The sequence below is a fragment of the Erythrolamprus reginae genome, chromosome 11 (assembly GCF_031021105.1).
Source record: "Erythrolamprus reginae isolate rEryReg1 chromosome 11, rEryReg1.hap1, whole genome shotgun sequence".
Lineage (NCBI taxonomy): Eukaryota > Metazoa > Chordata > Lepidosauria > Squamata > Dipsadidae > Erythrolamprus > Erythrolamprus reginae.
Window position 1 is genome coordinate 2,508,228 of NC_091960.1, and position 16,280 is coordinate 2,524,507.

The 16,280-nt window shown below is 42.5% G+C and overlaps 2 protein-coding genes across 3 annotated transcripts in view; one reads left to right on the forward strand and one right to left on the reverse strand.

Annotated features, from left to right (window-relative positions):
- Window positions 1-545: 545 nt before the first annotated feature.
- On the reverse strand, window positions 546-9,796 carry EIF3K (eukaryotic translation initiation factor 3 subunit K). 2 transcript variants are annotated; one of them, XM_070763887.1, is made up of 8 exons: window positions 9,686-9,796; window positions 8,398-8,496; window positions 7,527-7,647; window positions 5,937-6,011; window positions 5,032-5,098; window positions 4,603-4,680; window positions 2,383-2,508; window positions 546-691 (listed from the first exon to the last, which is right to left on the reverse strand). In XM_070763887.1, the coding sequence occupies exons 1-8, from the start codon at window positions 9,742-9,744 to the stop codon at window positions 660-662; spliced, it is 657 nt and encodes a 218-aa protein (XP_070619988.1). In that variant the 5' UTR covers window positions 9,745-9,796; the 3' UTR covers window positions 546-659. The 2 variants fall into 2 exon arrangements, with proteins under 2 accessions (XP_070619988.1, XP_070619989.1); XM_070763888.1 differs by having other exon boundaries at window positions 8,398-8,522; window positions 9,686-9,770.
- Window positions 9,797-11,955: 2,159 nt separating this feature from the next.
- Window positions 11,956-16,280, forward strand: part of MAP4K1 (mitogen-activated protein kinase kinase kinase kinase 1) — a 39,750-nt gene continuing 35,425 nt past the window's right edge. The window contains exons 1-2 of the mRNA XM_070764288.1: window positions 11,956-12,137; window positions 15,983-16,040. Of these exons, the coding sequence (XP_070620389.1) occupies window positions 12,027-12,137; window positions 15,983-16,040 (169 nt within the window). The 5' untranslated portion in view covers window positions 11,956-12,026. The remainder of the gene's footprint in view (window positions 12,138-15,982; window positions 16,041-16,280) is intronic.

Consider the following 16,280-nt stretch of genomic DNA (forward strand, 5'->3'; position numbering starts at 1 on the left):
AGGATCTACTACTCTTTCAGTAAAATAATATTTTCTCATGTTGCTTTTGATCTTTCCCCCAACTAACCTCAGATTGTGTCCCCTTGTTCTTGTGTTCACTTTCCTATTAAAAACACTTCCCTCCTGGACCTTATTTATTTAACCCTTTAACATATTTAAATGTTTCGATCATGTCCCCCCTTTTCCTTCTGTCCTCCAGACTACACAGATTGAGTCCATGAAGTCTTTCCTGATACGTTTTATTCTTAAGACCTTCCACCATTCTTGTAGCCCGTCTTTGGACCCGTTCAATTTTATTCCTGTCTTTGGGTGGCTTCATGCCCATTTCTACTTTGTTATTTTATTTAATTCATGCTTGGAGCACAGCAAAACGCAGCGCAGGGCGTCACATTTGCAGAAACAACCTATAAAACGCATTATCAAAAAATACAAAGCACCGTAGCTGTGAATAACTTTAAAATCACGGCTGACAAATTTATGAATAAAATCAAATGGCCCATTTCCCGACAATCCAGGAAGTGAAGGCTGAATAAGAGGTATGTGTATTATTGGCAAACCAGACAGGTGTTTATTGGTTTCAAGAAGTGCCTTTTTAAAAAAACGGGGCTGAAATTAGCACAGTGGATAAGGAGAGTGCCGGGGGTGGAGTGGGGTGGGTGTCACTGGGAAGAAGCCATGATACTGGAAACACCTGAAAGAAAGCAGAGAGAGAATGGGGGGGTGAAGAGAGAGAAAATCAGAATCTGGAACGGCCTTTGCCTGACTCAGATAAACGATCACAAGCTGGCAAACAGTAGAGCAGGAGGGTCAAACTCAAGCCTGGGGACCAAATCTGGCCAACTTTGCCTACCCCTGCCTCAGACAAACTGCTGAATTAATCTCAACTGCTTTCTTTCCAGCGCACAGTGGCACAGCGACAATCCACACGACCGGAGGAGAAGTTCCCGATAAAGAGAATCGAAGGGTGGCAGATCCAGGACCTTAAATTCCTGAATCGTGTGTTGCAGGAAGCGAATCAGTGTTCCTTCTAATTTTTTGGAGGGTGGGCGGAAAAGTATAGTGTCTGAGCGGCAGTCCCTTTGGGACTGGGTGGCACAGAAATAATAAATAAATAAACAAACAAACAAACAAATAAAAAACCCACCCTGTTTTGCCTGAGAGAATTTCAAAATAAAATACTGTACTGTGTGTCTATAACAGTGAGCTCATAATAGGGCAACTCTATCAATATCAAAATGCCACTTAAATAGTTGAGCTAGTTTCAAACTAGATTTTGATTTTCTTTCTCTCTTCCTTACTCCCATTCTTTTTCTTTCTCTTTTCCTTCCTCTCTTTTTTCTATCTGTTTCTCTCTCTTCCTCTCTCTCTCTCTCCTTCCCTCTCACTCTTTCCCTCTCGGCTTCTGGGCAGGTTTGGAAAAGTCTGAGTTGATGATTTTTAAGTGAGTGATTGCTCACTGCTCAGCTTAGAGGGAACTATGCAAGGGATGGGTGATATTTTAAAGCTGTGGCTAAACAGAGGCTGTCATTCTACCTGGGGGGTAGAGGGAGGAGCAAAAGCATTGTGATTGATTCACAACTCGCAACATCATGATGGTGGTGGTGAGGATTTGCCTGCATGGTGGACCTCATCGTCAAAAAAAAAGAGAATAAACACAGCTTCCCAAAGTTAGAAAAGAGTTACACTGGGCTTCTGACTTCCAAATGGACACAACGCAGAGAAATACACACTCAGAGCTGCTCTTCTCAGCAATTTCTGAGAGCGGAAGTCAGGAAAATAGTCACGGGCTATTTACATATTGCAACCATAGTTCCCTCTAAGCTGAGCAGTGAGCAATCGCTCACTTAAAAATCATCATCAACTCAGACTTTTCCAAACCTGCCCAGAAGCCGAGAGGGAAAGAGTGAGAGGGAAGGAGAGAGAGAGGAAGAGAGAGAAACAGATAGAAAAAAGAGAGGAAGGAAAAGAGAAAGAAAAAGAATGGGAGTAAGGAAGAGAGAAAGAAAATCAAAATCTAGTTTGAAACTAGCTCAACTATTTAAGTGGCATTTTGATATTGACAGAGTTGCCCTATTATGAGCTCACTGTTATAGACACACAGTACAGTATTTTATTTTGAAATTCTCTCAGGCAAAACAGGGTGGGTTTTTTATTTGTTTGTTTGTTTGTTTGTTTATTTATTATTTCTGTGCCGCCCAGTCCCGAAGGGACTGCCGCTCAGACACTATGCTTTTCCGCCCACCCCAAAAAAAAATTAGAGGGAACACTGATTGCAACACTCAGCTCTGAAGTCATGTCCTGTTTAGGGGGGGGGGGGGTTGGGGGGGGGAATGAGGGGATAATTAAAGGAGGAAGATGAGCAGGCAAAGAAAAGACACTCACTGTCAAAGTCTATTTTCTCCACAATGTTTTTAGGCTTGATGTTCTCTTCCTGGTTGCAGATGAATATTGTCCCAGGCTCCGTTTCTACCCAGCCGTATTTGCTCATCCAAGACTTCAGCTGATTATCTGCAACCAAAGAGAAGAGTCAGAAGAGGATGGGGGCGAAAGGGAGGGTTCCACGTTTCGGCAGAAAACTCTCTTCCTTCCAAGTGGATGAAAATGATCATTAATGCGGAATAAACAGCCAAACCGTTCTGCGGAGTTGGGAGAATTTGGAATGGGAATAACAAAATGAATTATAGAGCTAAGAAGCCAGGAATGGTTTCGCCACATGGAAAACTGAAGAGAAATGTAAAATTCATTTGCTTCCCATTTTAAACGTTTGCTTATCCTGTCACCTTGAACCATGAGATGACTGGCAATTTGATTGATAGATAGAACAGATAGAACAGATAATAGCTAGATAGATAGATAGATGACAGAAATATATATGTGTGTGTGTGTGTGTATGTATCAAATGTTTTTGCTTACATGTTATTGATACATACAGAATATAGTTGTTGGCTATGAATAAATTAACTGCCTTGAAATGGCCCTCGGTTAAGCCTTGAGGCAAAAAGGAGCTGTGACGTCCCTTCAATATACCAGGGTGATCCAACATAAAAAACATATGTATATGTTTTTATTATATATTTTATTATATATATAACATATTTTATTATGCTGTATATATTTATAGAAGGAAGGCAGCTCAGGTCTCGCTGTGTTTGCCCTAGAACGAGTACAGTAACGCCACCCTGAAAATGACGAGTGGGACCTCGTCGAAACGTCGCCAGAAATTTCAAAATCCTACATGGGAAGAAACCCGAACATACCAAAACCGTCATATATATATATATATATATATATATATATGTATGTATGTATGTATGTCTGTCTGTCTGTCTGTCTGTCTGTCTGTCTGTCTGTCTGTCTGTCTGTCTCTCTTTATATATACAGTGATCCCTCGAGTATCGCGAGGGTTACGTTCCAAGACCCCTCGCGATACTCGATTTTTCGCGATATAGTGGTGCGGAAGTAAAAACACCATCCGCGCATACGTGCCCTTTTTCCATGGCCGTGCATGCGCAGATGGTGGAGTTTGCGTGGGCGGCGGGGAAGACCCAGGGAAGGTTTCTTCGGCCGCCCAGCAGCTGATCTTCTCGGCAGCGCCGCAGCAGCGAGGAGCTGAAGATCGGGGTTTCCCCGCCGCCCACGCAAAGGGGAAACCCCGATCTTCGGCTCCTTGCTGCTGCCGCGCTGCCGAGCAGATCAGCTGCTGGGCGGCTGAAGAAACCTTCCCTGGGTCTTCCCCGCCGCCCACGCAAAGGGGAAACCCCGATCTTCGGCTCCTCACTGCTGCCCGCCCGCCCGCCCGCCCGCCGCTCGAGAACAAGAGGGGGAGAGATAGAGAAAGAGAGAGAAGGAAAGAAAGAGATGAGAGAGGGAGGAAGAGAGTGTGAGAGAGGAAGAAGCAAGATAGAGAAAGAGAGAGAGAAAGAAAGATGAGAAAGGAAGGAAGAGAGTGACGTCATCGGGTGGGAAAAATCACGATATAGCGTTTCGCGAAGATCGAGATCACGAAAATCGAGGGATCACTGTGTGTGTGTATATATATATATATATATTTGTTTTCGTAAATTTTCACGGGTATATGTATGTAGATTGTTCTGAGTTCGGGTTTTGCCCTGTGTAATATTTTGCATGTTTAAACATGCAAAATATTACACAGGGCAAAACCCGAACTCAGAACAATCTACATATATATATATATAAAAAGAGAGAGAGACAGACAGACAGACAGAAAAAGGTTGATGATAGATAGATGAGATATAGGTAGGTAGGTAGGTAAGAGAGAAAGCTAGCTAGATGAGATAGACAGACAGAGTAGGTAGGTGGGTGGGTGGATAGGTAGGTAGATATAGATGGATGATACACTATCTAGTCTGTGTATCATTCATCTATATCGACTTACCTATCCACCCACCCACCTACTCTTAATTTGCAAAATTGTCTATATGTCTACCTACCTAGTGTATCTAAACTAGGTAGGTAGATATATAGACAATTTTGCAACTTAACATGTAGATTAAAACACGATGGTCCATATCCCTCCAAGGGACAACAAAACATTATGATGAACCCACGTGACAAAGGGAAGGAAATTATACAGCCACTCACCAGATAGATCGCCCAACATTTTGGCCAGAAGCCACCGGTCTATGTGCTGGTATGTGATTCCAACTACGTGACAAATGACTGCAGGAGGAAAAAGGGGAGACTGAGAATCATAACTGGGGTTGAGGCGACAGATTTTAACTGATCTTTAAAGTATTAGGGGGGAAGGGGATTTTCATGGTTGGGGGGGATGCACACTTGTCACTGAAGTGACTTGAAAAGCACGGTGCAATGTAACTCTGTAAGCAGGGCCTTCTGCAAGGGGCATCAACAGAAGGACAGGATTTCAATTGTGTAGTTGTGGCTGCTCTTGTGACTTTATTTTTTGAAGAACCTCCCAAATATTAAAAGACATATAAGGCAGGGAGAGGAGGGGGGACATGGACCGCTACTCGAGACCCTCCCAAACAAATTGCAATACCTTTGACTTACATTTTCTAACCGAATCTTCAAATCCAACGATCCCATCTAGGAGTTTCATATTTTTATCCAGAGCTTGCTATTAAAAAAAAAAAAAAAAAACAGAAGAGAAGATTGTCTTGGTTAAGGCTAGGACACTGTCAATGACAGATATTGGTCTATATTTCTACAACACAAGCATCTATATTTACTGTTTCAGGAGATTAAACAAAAAGCAGCACGAAAAATAATGTAAAACCTTTGCAATCGACCTAACAAACCCTTCACATATTCAACGCCCATGTCTTCCCAGAAACCAATGGAACAAATGTGTCATTCTATGGATGTTCCTTGGACTGCAATACAGGTAAAACCTTGACATTATTTATTTGTCAAGCACGTATTGGTTGTATACATAGATATAACATTGTTTATATACATGATATGGGTACTAATAAGAGGGAAACATTGGGACAGGGATGGTAGGCACGCTGGTGCACTTATGCACGCCCCTTACTGACCTCTTACGAATTGGAAGCGGTCAACAGTGGATAATCTAACAGTAAAGTTTTGGGAGTTAGGTGATGATACTACAGAGTCAGGTAGTGAGTTCCATGCATCAACTACTCGGTTACTAAAGTCGTATTTCCTGCAGTTCTGCGATCATGTGACAATCCAGGATGCTGCAACCATCATAAATTCATGCCGGTTGCCAAGTGCCCCAATGTTGGTCATGTGACCATAAAGATGCTGCAAAATTGCAACGCGTCAGTCATAAAACGCTATTTCAGTGTGGTTGCAATTTTGAAGAGTGGCTAAATGAACGCAACCCAAGGTCTACCTGTAATTAAAAGTAGTTTTTTTGTAAACATGAACTAGTTTGATTTTCAAGGCTTGTCGGTCACGTCTGTGTGAATGTATTCATACGGTTGACTTACCCAGAAAGCCTGAAAGTGACAGTTCTCCAACAATTCCCCCAGGTATAGGATCTGACGGATTGGGCTCTCTTCTTGCTGGCAGCAGCAGAGTTAAGGAATACTACGTATGAAGCTGGAAAAAAAGGCATGGAATTCCTCCCCTTTCCCCCCAGAATCTTTTGGACTGGACAAGCTATTAAATACTGCCATGCTTGGTCTCTGACAGGAAGCCACTGGAAGAGACTAGAAGCATTTGAAATGCGGATTTACAGGTGGGTTGACAAAATCAGAAAGATGGTGATGATAAGGGAAGGCATCAAAACCATTTAAAAGCAAAAGTTAGAATATTTCAGACCTGTGATGGGATGCCCGGAAAAATACAGCATATTTCACCTAGAGGCTGGGGTGGCGAAGCAGGTAGAGTGCTGTACTGCAGGCCACTGACGCTGACTGTAGATCTGCAGGTCAGCGGTTCGAATCTCATCACCGGCTCAAGCACTCAAGGTTGACTCAGCCTTCAATCCTTCTGAGGTGGGTCAAATGAGGACCCAGATTGTGGGGGCAATAGGCTGGCTGTGTTAAAAAGTGCTATTGCTAACATGTTGTAAGCCACCCTGAGTCTAAGGAGAAGGGCGGCATAAAAATGGAATAAATAAATAATCCTCCAGGGAAAGATTGAAGGCAAATGAGGTCCAGGCAGAAGAATATCATGGCTTTCAAAATCTAAAAGACAGGTTTGGACAAAAACTCAACAGCCCTTTTTTGTGCAGCTGTTAATAAAAATAGGATCACCAACATCCAATGATGGATCTGGCACAAGAAGAAAAAAACTGCTGACCAGGTAAAACAGAGACTTTTTTAAAGTACACCTGATCATACTTCCACCTATCTGAGTAAGCCTGGTGGCTGGCTCAGGAATTCTGAGAGTTGAGGTCCACAAGTTACAAAGGGACCCCAGTTGCCCACTCCTGGTCTAAGCCATTATTCTCCACTGAATTCTCCATCTAGTGCAGTGGTTCTCAACTTTTCTAATGCCGCAACCTCTTAATACAGTTCCTCATGTTGTGGTGACCCCTCAACCATAAACCTAGCGCCAGTTCTCCCAACACAGCTTTAAGCTGATTGGCAAGAAGGTCAGAGGGACACTCCCACTGTAAATGCCTGATTTGTCGGATTTTAAAAATATGTTCCAAGGCGCCAGAATAGAAGCTTTAGTTCCTAACACTATGGAAAATTTGTCTTTTCCCATGGTCTTAGGCGACCCCTGTAGAATGGTCGTTCAACCCCCAAAGGGGTCCTGACCCCCAGGTTGAGAACCACTGCTATAACTGAATTTACTTGTGAATATTAGCGACATGAAAGAGCTGTGATGGTGCACTGGTAAGAACGCAGTACTGCAGGGTACTTCTGCTGTCAGGTTGCCTGCAGTTTGATAGTTTGATTCTCAACAAACTCAAGGTTGTACTCAGCCTTCCCTCCTTCTGAGGTGGGTAAAATGGGGACCCAGGTTGAGAACTACTTCTTTTTCCTGGTGAGCTGTGCATGGTGGGGAGGCTTCAATTCCCAATAGGGATTTGGGGGGGAGGTTATTCTAGAGTACAAACAGGATACACGAGCCTGGTCAATCATGCACTTGCAGAGTGTGAAGTCTGTGTGAGGCAGGTTGGTCAGTGCTTTCAGGAGAATTTGGGCAGTCACCGAGACTTGGAATAAGTTAGGATTAAACTGATACCTAGAGAAGAAAAGGACGGTGAGATAAGAACCCCGACAAATTTGTGCAGGAAAACCAACAAGAAGTCACAGCATTTCCACTTCTGGGCAACCAGAGTTCATCCTCTAGAATTTATTTGCTGTGAGCCGCCCCAAGTCTTCGGAGAGGGGCGGCATACAAATCTAATAAACTATAACTATTTAAGAAAATTTAGATGGCCACTCAAACCCCACTCTCATTGACTCCAGGCAATTTACAAAGATAAAAGACTAAAACAACAACAATAAAGAAAAAAGCAAGAATCCCTTCACCCTCTTACCAACAAGTAAGTGAGCACAGGGGTGGATTCCAATTCGCTTCCTCTCGCGCAACATGGGTGCGTGTGTGCATGGGCAGTTAATGAAAAATTTGGCAAGGGGAAAAATCTGAAAAAAGATGGCGACCACATGCACAGTGCCAGAACTTGGCTTCTGCGCATGCTCAGGAGAGAAATCAAAACAAATTTAAAAAACAAAAAAGCCCAAAAGAAATTCAAAAATATATATTATTAAAAAAAGATGGCTGTGCCCACAGCCTGGCACCCACCGATCTGGTTCATTCACATCATCATGATGTCACCAACGAGTCGTTACCGGTTCAGACAAACCAGTCCTAACCGGGAAAAGCCCACCCTTGAGTCAGGAGATAAAGAGTCCCTTCGGCTTCTTGATCCCCAGGTCTTCAGTGCTTTGTTGAAAGAGTGTCACAAGTGTAAATAAATCAGGGACTCACAGTTTGAGCACAGCCAGGTTGGCCTCCAAGTCATAGGCATTCTCTTTGGCCTGGGTCTCCACGTAGTGCTGTAGAGTGACAAGATTTTCTGGATTGTATCTGAAATTCAGGAAAAGATGGAACAGCTATCAGAAAGGACGTCCAGAAAGGACGTCCTTAAGGACCAATGGAGGCAGGCAGAGATAACCAGGGACAAGAAGCTGGCTTCCACGCATTGGCATCATTCATTCATTCATTATGTATGTTTGGTTTTTTATATTAATGGGTTTTTAATCGTTTTTAGTATTGGATTATTATTGTACGCTGTTTTATGATTGCTGTTAGCCGGCCCGAGTCTTCGGAGAGGGGCGGCATATAAATAGATAGGATAGATAGATAGATAGATAGATAGATAGATAGATAGATAGATAGATAGATAGATAAATAAAGCTTATATGCCGCCCACTCCCGAAGGACTCTGAGTGGCTTCCAATAATTTATTTATTTATTAGATTTGTATGCCGCCCCTCTCCGAATAAATAAGAACAATGCATAAAACAGCATAAAAACATTAATAGGAACCCCAGCCAAACACACACACACTCAGTCCTACCTCATCTAGGTTCATAGATCAATCTATGACCTATCAATCTAGATTATATACTAGACCAGTCTAATATAATGGATCATGATGGTAATCCACAGAATCACGGTTTAATTTGGGGAAAATACCTTGCTCCACTCAGAGACATTCCGCACAGATGAAAAATAACAGACTGTGCTATAAGCAAAGCATTATCTTTTATAACTGGGAGGGGTTTTTTTTGCTGAATATGCATATTTCTTTAAATGAATGTACTATTCTTTTGATGCCTTGTTGAGTCCACATTCTCAATATACAATTTTAGATAGATGGTATTCCTCTAATGCTAGCTCCTCAAAACCTCATTTTGTCATCAGGATCTCCTGGTGGCCCCCATTCCAACCGCCTGAAGGCGAATGTATTGTATATTGGACTGACTGACTGAATAAATAAATAAATAAATGATGGGGAAAGGCGGAACCCTCAGTTTGATTTTAAAAATCGAAAAACTGGGAATTAGAACCAATTTCCTTCCGCTCCGTTCCGGCTTTTCCCCCCTAAATCCCTTTTTTTAAGCTAAAAGGAAACGCGGGAGACGCAGAAATGCTGCCAACTTGGGGAAGACTTGAGGTCCCTGAGCATGAGCAGAGTGCCACCCTCTCCCAGAGCTTCCTGGCTAAAGGTTTTCAGGTTCCGGGACCGCTTCGGCGTCGATGCTCTTCATACCTGTCGATTCCCTTCAGCAGCTTCCCGACGCTCGCCCGCATCTGCTCGAAGGCCGCCATGGCTGAGGAGACGAAGAAAGGGGGAGGCCGGAAAGGAAACGGAAAAAGCGAAGCGAGGAACACTTCCGGTTACGAAGGCGCCTACTTCTGTTTCCACTCTAGGCTTTGCCGGAGGTCTGCGGACCACACCTGACGAGCGCGTGCGCAGTGAAGGCCGGCGTTTGCGAGAAGCGTTATATCAACCTCAGCCGCTCTAAAAGATGCGTGGACTTCAACTCCCAGAATTCCTCAGCCGGCCCCTGCTTGGACGGAATAGGCTCCCTCCCTTGGGCCCAGCCAATCCACTGCATTGTGGGATTTGAAGTCCGCTTTGGCTGACTTGGAGAAAAACAGAGCCGCCTTTTCCGCGCCCCGCCTTTATCAGTCGTCACGCACCCTCCCCGCCTCCTTGTAAAAAGCATGTGCTTTTTGACAATGAGGGCTAGGGACTTGGTTTGCTTTCTTTATCTCCAAATGTATCCTAGCTGCGTGCAATAACCTCAAAAGTTTATGAATGGCTCCAAACTTTAATTAATACATTCAGAGGGGGCTGTAGATTGCAGGGGGAGGCATTGCCCAATCTGTTTCTTCTCTACTTGGCTACCTCAATGCCCCCTGGCAGTGCCAACCAGTGGAGAGGGCAGGAAAGCTTGCCCCCCCCGGACTGCTACAGCCTCCCCACCTTCCAAGGGCTTTCTTAACCCTACCAGTGGTGCAAAGTCTACGGAGAGGGGCGGCATACAATCCAATAAATACATAAATAAAGGGCATCAGGGATGGGGCCTTCAGGACGCTCTACCACAGGGTTGTCCAAATTTAGCCACTTTTAAAACGTGTGGCCTTTATTCCCAGAATTCCACAGCCAGTCATGCAGACCAGGTAATTCTGGGAGTTGAAGTCCCCAAGCCAGTTAGTTTTCTGGATTTCTGGCGTGCATGGTGACCGGCGTGGGCGTATTTCCATCCGGCAGGCAGGCGTGTGCAAGTCGGTGCAAAACTCCGCTTCTGTGCATAACAACAACAACAGAACAACAATAATAATAACCAGAACAACAAGAACAACAACAACAATAACAACAACAACAACAACAATAATAATAATAATAATAATAATAATAATAATAATAATAATAATAATAATAAAAAAAATTATTTATTGGATTTGTATGCCACCCCTCTCCGTAGACTCGGGGCGGCTAACAACAATGATAAAAACAGCATGTGACAATCCAATAATAAAACAGCTAAAAACCCCTATTATAAAACCAAACATACACACAAACATACCATGCATAACTTGTAATGGCCTAGGGGGAAGAGCTATCTCAACTCCCCCATGCCTGGCGGTATAAATGAGTCTTGAGTAGTTTACGAAAGACAGGGAGGGTGGGGGCAGTTCTAATCTCCGGGGGGGGAGTTGGTTCCAGAGGGCCGGGGCCGCCACAGAGAAGGCTCTTCCCCTGGGGCCCGCCAAACGACATTGTTTAGTCAATGGGACCCGGAGAAGGCCAACTCTGTGGGACCTTATCGGTCGCTGGGATTCGTGCGGTAGCAGGCGGTTCCGGAGGTAATCTGGTCCCATGCCATGTAGGGCTTTAAAGGTCATGACCAACACTTTGAATTGTGACCGGAAACTGATCGGCAGCCAATGCAAGCCACGGAGTGTTGAAGAAACATGGTCTAATAATAATAATAATAATAATAATAATAATAATAATAATAATAATAATAATAATAATAATAATAATCAGAAGAAGGAAGAGGAAGAGGAAGAAGAGGAGGAGGAGGAGGAGGAGGTGGTGGTTGGACTGGAAGACCTCCGCAGGTCCCTTCCAACCCTTGTGATTCTGTTATTCTGCTCTGGAGGACCTTCCCAAAACATTCACAAAGTTGGAACCCGCCTGATCTTGAGGCCACACCATTCTAAGCGTGCACCCTTTCCGTTTCCCCCGCAGTGTGGTAGGAAACTCAAGGGTCACCAATCGGAATGGGTGTTTTTTTTTTTAAATTAAAGGATTGTGATTAAGGATTAGGAACAGGTCTGGGGCAACCTGCAGGTTGGAAAGACCCCCACCCCCACCCCCAAGTCCAATAAGGGTCTCGATGGGTTCTGGAATCAGCTGAGAGGCCCTTCGTCCTTCAGCCCCAGCAATCTGCTCGCCCACATTAATCACGCTGCAAATCAGGAAGCAGAAACCCTGCTGAGCACTTCACCCGTATCCTGACCACAGCAGAAGAAAACGACGCCTACACGCGTGCAGAGTTTATGCTCTTCTGCTTGCACCAGGGGGGAAACCCTCAACAATGGATGTTCGAGAAAGAGCAGCGCGACTAGAGATTTCCACCCGAAACCCTCAAGAGGACTTTGAACTTCTCCAGCGGATTGGCGGAGGGACCTACGGGGAAGTCTACAAGGTAACCTCAATTGTCCTGCACGGGGTTTGGGTTCGGGTGCTGCTCGGGCACCTTTTGTTTTCAGCGGTGGGAGTAGCTAAAATGGTTTTGCTCTGGACATTAGCAAACGCAACAGATTTAAACTAGGCTTCAAAGACACGTCAAGGTGCAATGGTAGGGGGTGTTGAAAAAAAAGAAAGAAAAAAGAACAAGTTAATATTATTAGTCTGCGGAACTTTGGGCCACAAGATATTATTAAGATCAGTCTTATTAAAGTTTTTATTAAGGGGCGTGCATAAGTGCACCAGCATGCCTTCCATCCCCTGTCCTAATGTTTCTTTTTTTACTAGTATCAGGTATATGAATATTATTATATCTTTGCATACCACCAATATTTACTTGACAAAACAAATAAATAAAATTTTAAAAAAATTATTAGTCTAATAAATAAATAGGCACCTCCAGCTGTTTGCAATGCATTAAAATCCTAGTTATATTGTAATTAATAACGCATAAGGAAGATTATTCTGATGGTTCAGCAATAAATGTACTATAACTGTTTTGGGTGAAGTCCTCAAGGAGAAGCAGGCGTAAAAATACAGAAGAGCAGATTTCTTTGATTTTCAACAGTGGCCCGAGTCCCCGACTCCATCCGTGGCTGCATTTAATCGGCTTTATGTGGGCAAGAAGGTATAGGATGGAGTGACTGAATTGCCAAGACTAATAGTTTGCAATCCCCAACTCCACTAATCTATTTAAAAGGCAGGAGAATTTGGTAGCCCTCTTACAAATTGCATCAAATCATTTTATTAACTGATAATGGATTCAGCCAAAAAGGCACAGTCTGCAAAATGAAAAAAATTGGTAGTCGATAAAAATGCTCTTACATTATTCCCGATGGTTTTGCTCTTTCTTTCTTTCTTTCTTTCTTTCTTTCTTTCTTTCTTTCTTTCTTTCTTTCTTTCTTCTCTTTCTTTCTTCCTTCCTTTTCTTTTTCTTTCTTTTTTTCTTTCTTTCTTTCTTTCTTTCTTTTTTTCTCTTTCTTTCCTAAACATATTGGAAATAGTCATAAGGGCAGGCAATCCCTGGATTTATATGGCTGTCCTTAGGGAATGTAAGAATATCTCCCAAGTTCTGATCAGAATCTGTTGTTTGGTTTGATTTAATTCGAATGCTCACACTGATTGGTTCATTAAGTTGGTTCCCATCACCCGATCCATTAGGCTGGGGGAGCAGAATCAGTTTAAAAGTGAGCTGTTGCCATTAAAAAGCGTTTTAATTTACCATACTCCAAGGGACGTTTGCAGTTGAATTGAATCAGTTTGACTTTCTGTTTTAACTCTTAGCAACTTTAAGACATGTGGACTTCAACTCCCAGAATTTTCCCAGAAGTCTGGCTGGCTGGGGAATTCTGGGAGTTGACGTCCACAATCTTAAAAATGCCAAGGTTGAGACCTATGGTTGTTTAGAATCGTATTTCATTCAAAGCAGAAATTATTTGATCTACATTTAGGCAAGAAAAACAAAATGCATAGGGATAATATATATGGTATCTTGCTCAACATTAGCAACTGTGAGAGGGATCTTGGACTCCTAGTGGACAACCACTTAAATATGAGCCAGCTGTGTGCAGCAGCTGCCAAAAAAGCCAACACAGTTCAAGGCTGCATTAACAAAGGGAGAGAATCAAGATCACGTGAAGTGTTAATACCACTTTATAAGGCCTTGGTAAGGCCACACTTGGAATACGGCATTCAGTTTTGGTCGCCACGATGCAAAAAGGATGTTGAGACTCTAGAAAAAGTGCAGAGAAGAGCAACAAAGATGATTAAGGGACTGGAGGCTGAAACATATGAAGAACAGTTGCAGGAATTGAGTATGTCCAGTCTCATAAAAAGAAGGACCAGGGGAGACATGATAGCAGTGTTCCAATATCTCAGGAGTTGCCACAAAGAAGGGGGAGTGAAGCTATTTTTCAAAGCACCTGAATGTAGAACAAGAAGCAATGGGTGGAAACTAATCAAGGAGAGAAGCAACTTAGAACTAAGGAGAAATTTCCTGACAGTGAGAACAATTAATTACCGGTAAAAGTATAAATAAGATTATAAAGTCAAAAAGTCAAAGAGTCAAAAAGAGGGCGGGTAAAATATTTACTGACCCCTCACATCCTGGACACAAATTGTTTCAACTCCTACCCTCAAAACGTCGCTACAGAGCACTGCACACCAAGACAACTAGACACAAGAACAGTTTTTTCCCGAACGCCATCACTCTACTAAACAAATAATTCCCTCAACACTGTCAGACTTTCTACTAAATCTGCACTTCTATTCTACTAGTTTTTCTCATCATTCCTATCACCCATTTCCTCCCATGTTGACTGTATGACTGTAACTTGTTGCTTATATCCTAAGATTTTTATTAATATTGCTTCTTCATTGCTTATTTGACCCCTATGACAATCATTAAGTGTTGTACCACATGATTCTTGACAAATGTATATTTTATTTTATGTACGCTGAGAGCATCTGCACCAAGACAAATTCCTTGTGTGTCCAATCACACTTGGCCAATAAAATTCTATTCTATTCTATTCTATTCTATTCTATAATTGTCAATATTATAATGAGGATAATCAACATTATTATTTTTACTAGAAGACGTGTGAAGAGGAAAATGAATAGGATTATAATGTTCAATTGTTGAGCATGCTATAATTTTAAGAGTAGAGAATTATATTAAAGCAAATGATGTTGTAGAAGATTGGTACACAGAGATATTTGACGTCCTGTTTAAGGAAAGATAGAATGCTTCTATTTTGAAAGGAAAAAAAAGACAATCAATCAATGGAACAACTTGCCTCCAGAAGTTGTGAATGCTCCAACACTGGAAGTTTTTAAGAAGATGTTGGATAATTATTGGCCTGAAATTGTGAAGTAGGGTTTCCTGCCTAAGCAGGGGGTTGGACTAGAAGACCTCCAAGGTCCCTTCCAACTCTTATATTCTATTCTGTTGATATTCTATTCTATTCATCACTTCACCTACCAATGGAAGCCTTGTGCCGTACAATCCTCCGTGAATTTCAGTTTTAATTGCTGCAATTTTAGGCTTCTCTGTAAAGATTCCTCATAGCTGCACAGATGGCAGTGGGAGGCCACCCCAGTATAAAGTTTATATAACTTTATATACTTATATATAAGTATATAAAGTTTCCTATTTACTATTATAACTTTCTTTTGTTTTTTTTATTTACTTGTTTTTTTATACCCCTGTAAACAAAGCAAGCCTCTGTGTTTGGCCAGATCTACATAATTACACAGGCTTAAAAGCCTTTCTTTGCTCTGTATTTGCAAAAAAAATATATCATGTTTTGTTCTCCCAGGAATTTACGAAGACTCCCAATGCTGCCTACAAAACATAAAAATGTTGCTTTAACAGCACAAAATGTGGATGAAAATAATAATAATAATAATAATAATACAAAAAACCCCCAAAAACTAGCTGAGGGCAGCAGCTGTGTCCTCTACCAGTAATACACAAAACGTTTTCAGCTGGGGTTCTGGCTTCCTCTTTTTTTACTTTCCCTTCCTTCCAAACTGGGAGATGTCAGAGAAAGCCACGATTTAAAGAAATAAAATAAAATTGACAGCAGAAACATCGTTTGACAAAACCAACCAAGGTGGAGTAGGCACGGAGGAATTCAAGCTCGGCTCCTGAGCCAAGGCGATCGTTATCCTCCTTTGTAGTTCCCTTTGCTCGATTTAAATAATTTTTCTCCCTCCCGCTTCTGCCTTCAAAAATAAAAATTTGAAAAATTAAACTTTTTTTTAAAAAAAATAACTTTTGGGTCACTGTCTCCTTCTCAGGCAAGGAACAGAGAAACGGGGAAGCTGTCTGCCATCAAAATTGTAAAGATGGAAGCAGGTGAGCAATTTAAAAAAAATAGTTCCCAACCTTGGCGACTTGAACGCCTGTATTTCCCAGCTAGCCATGTGTGACAGTGGCGGGATTCAATTTTTTAAAAAAACTGACGGTTCTGTGGGCGTGGCTTGGTGGGCGTGGCATGGCTTGGTGGGCGTGGCATGGCTTGATGGGTGTGGCTTGGTGGGCATGGCAGGGGAAGGATACCGCAAAATCCCCATTTCCTCTCGATCAGCTGGGATT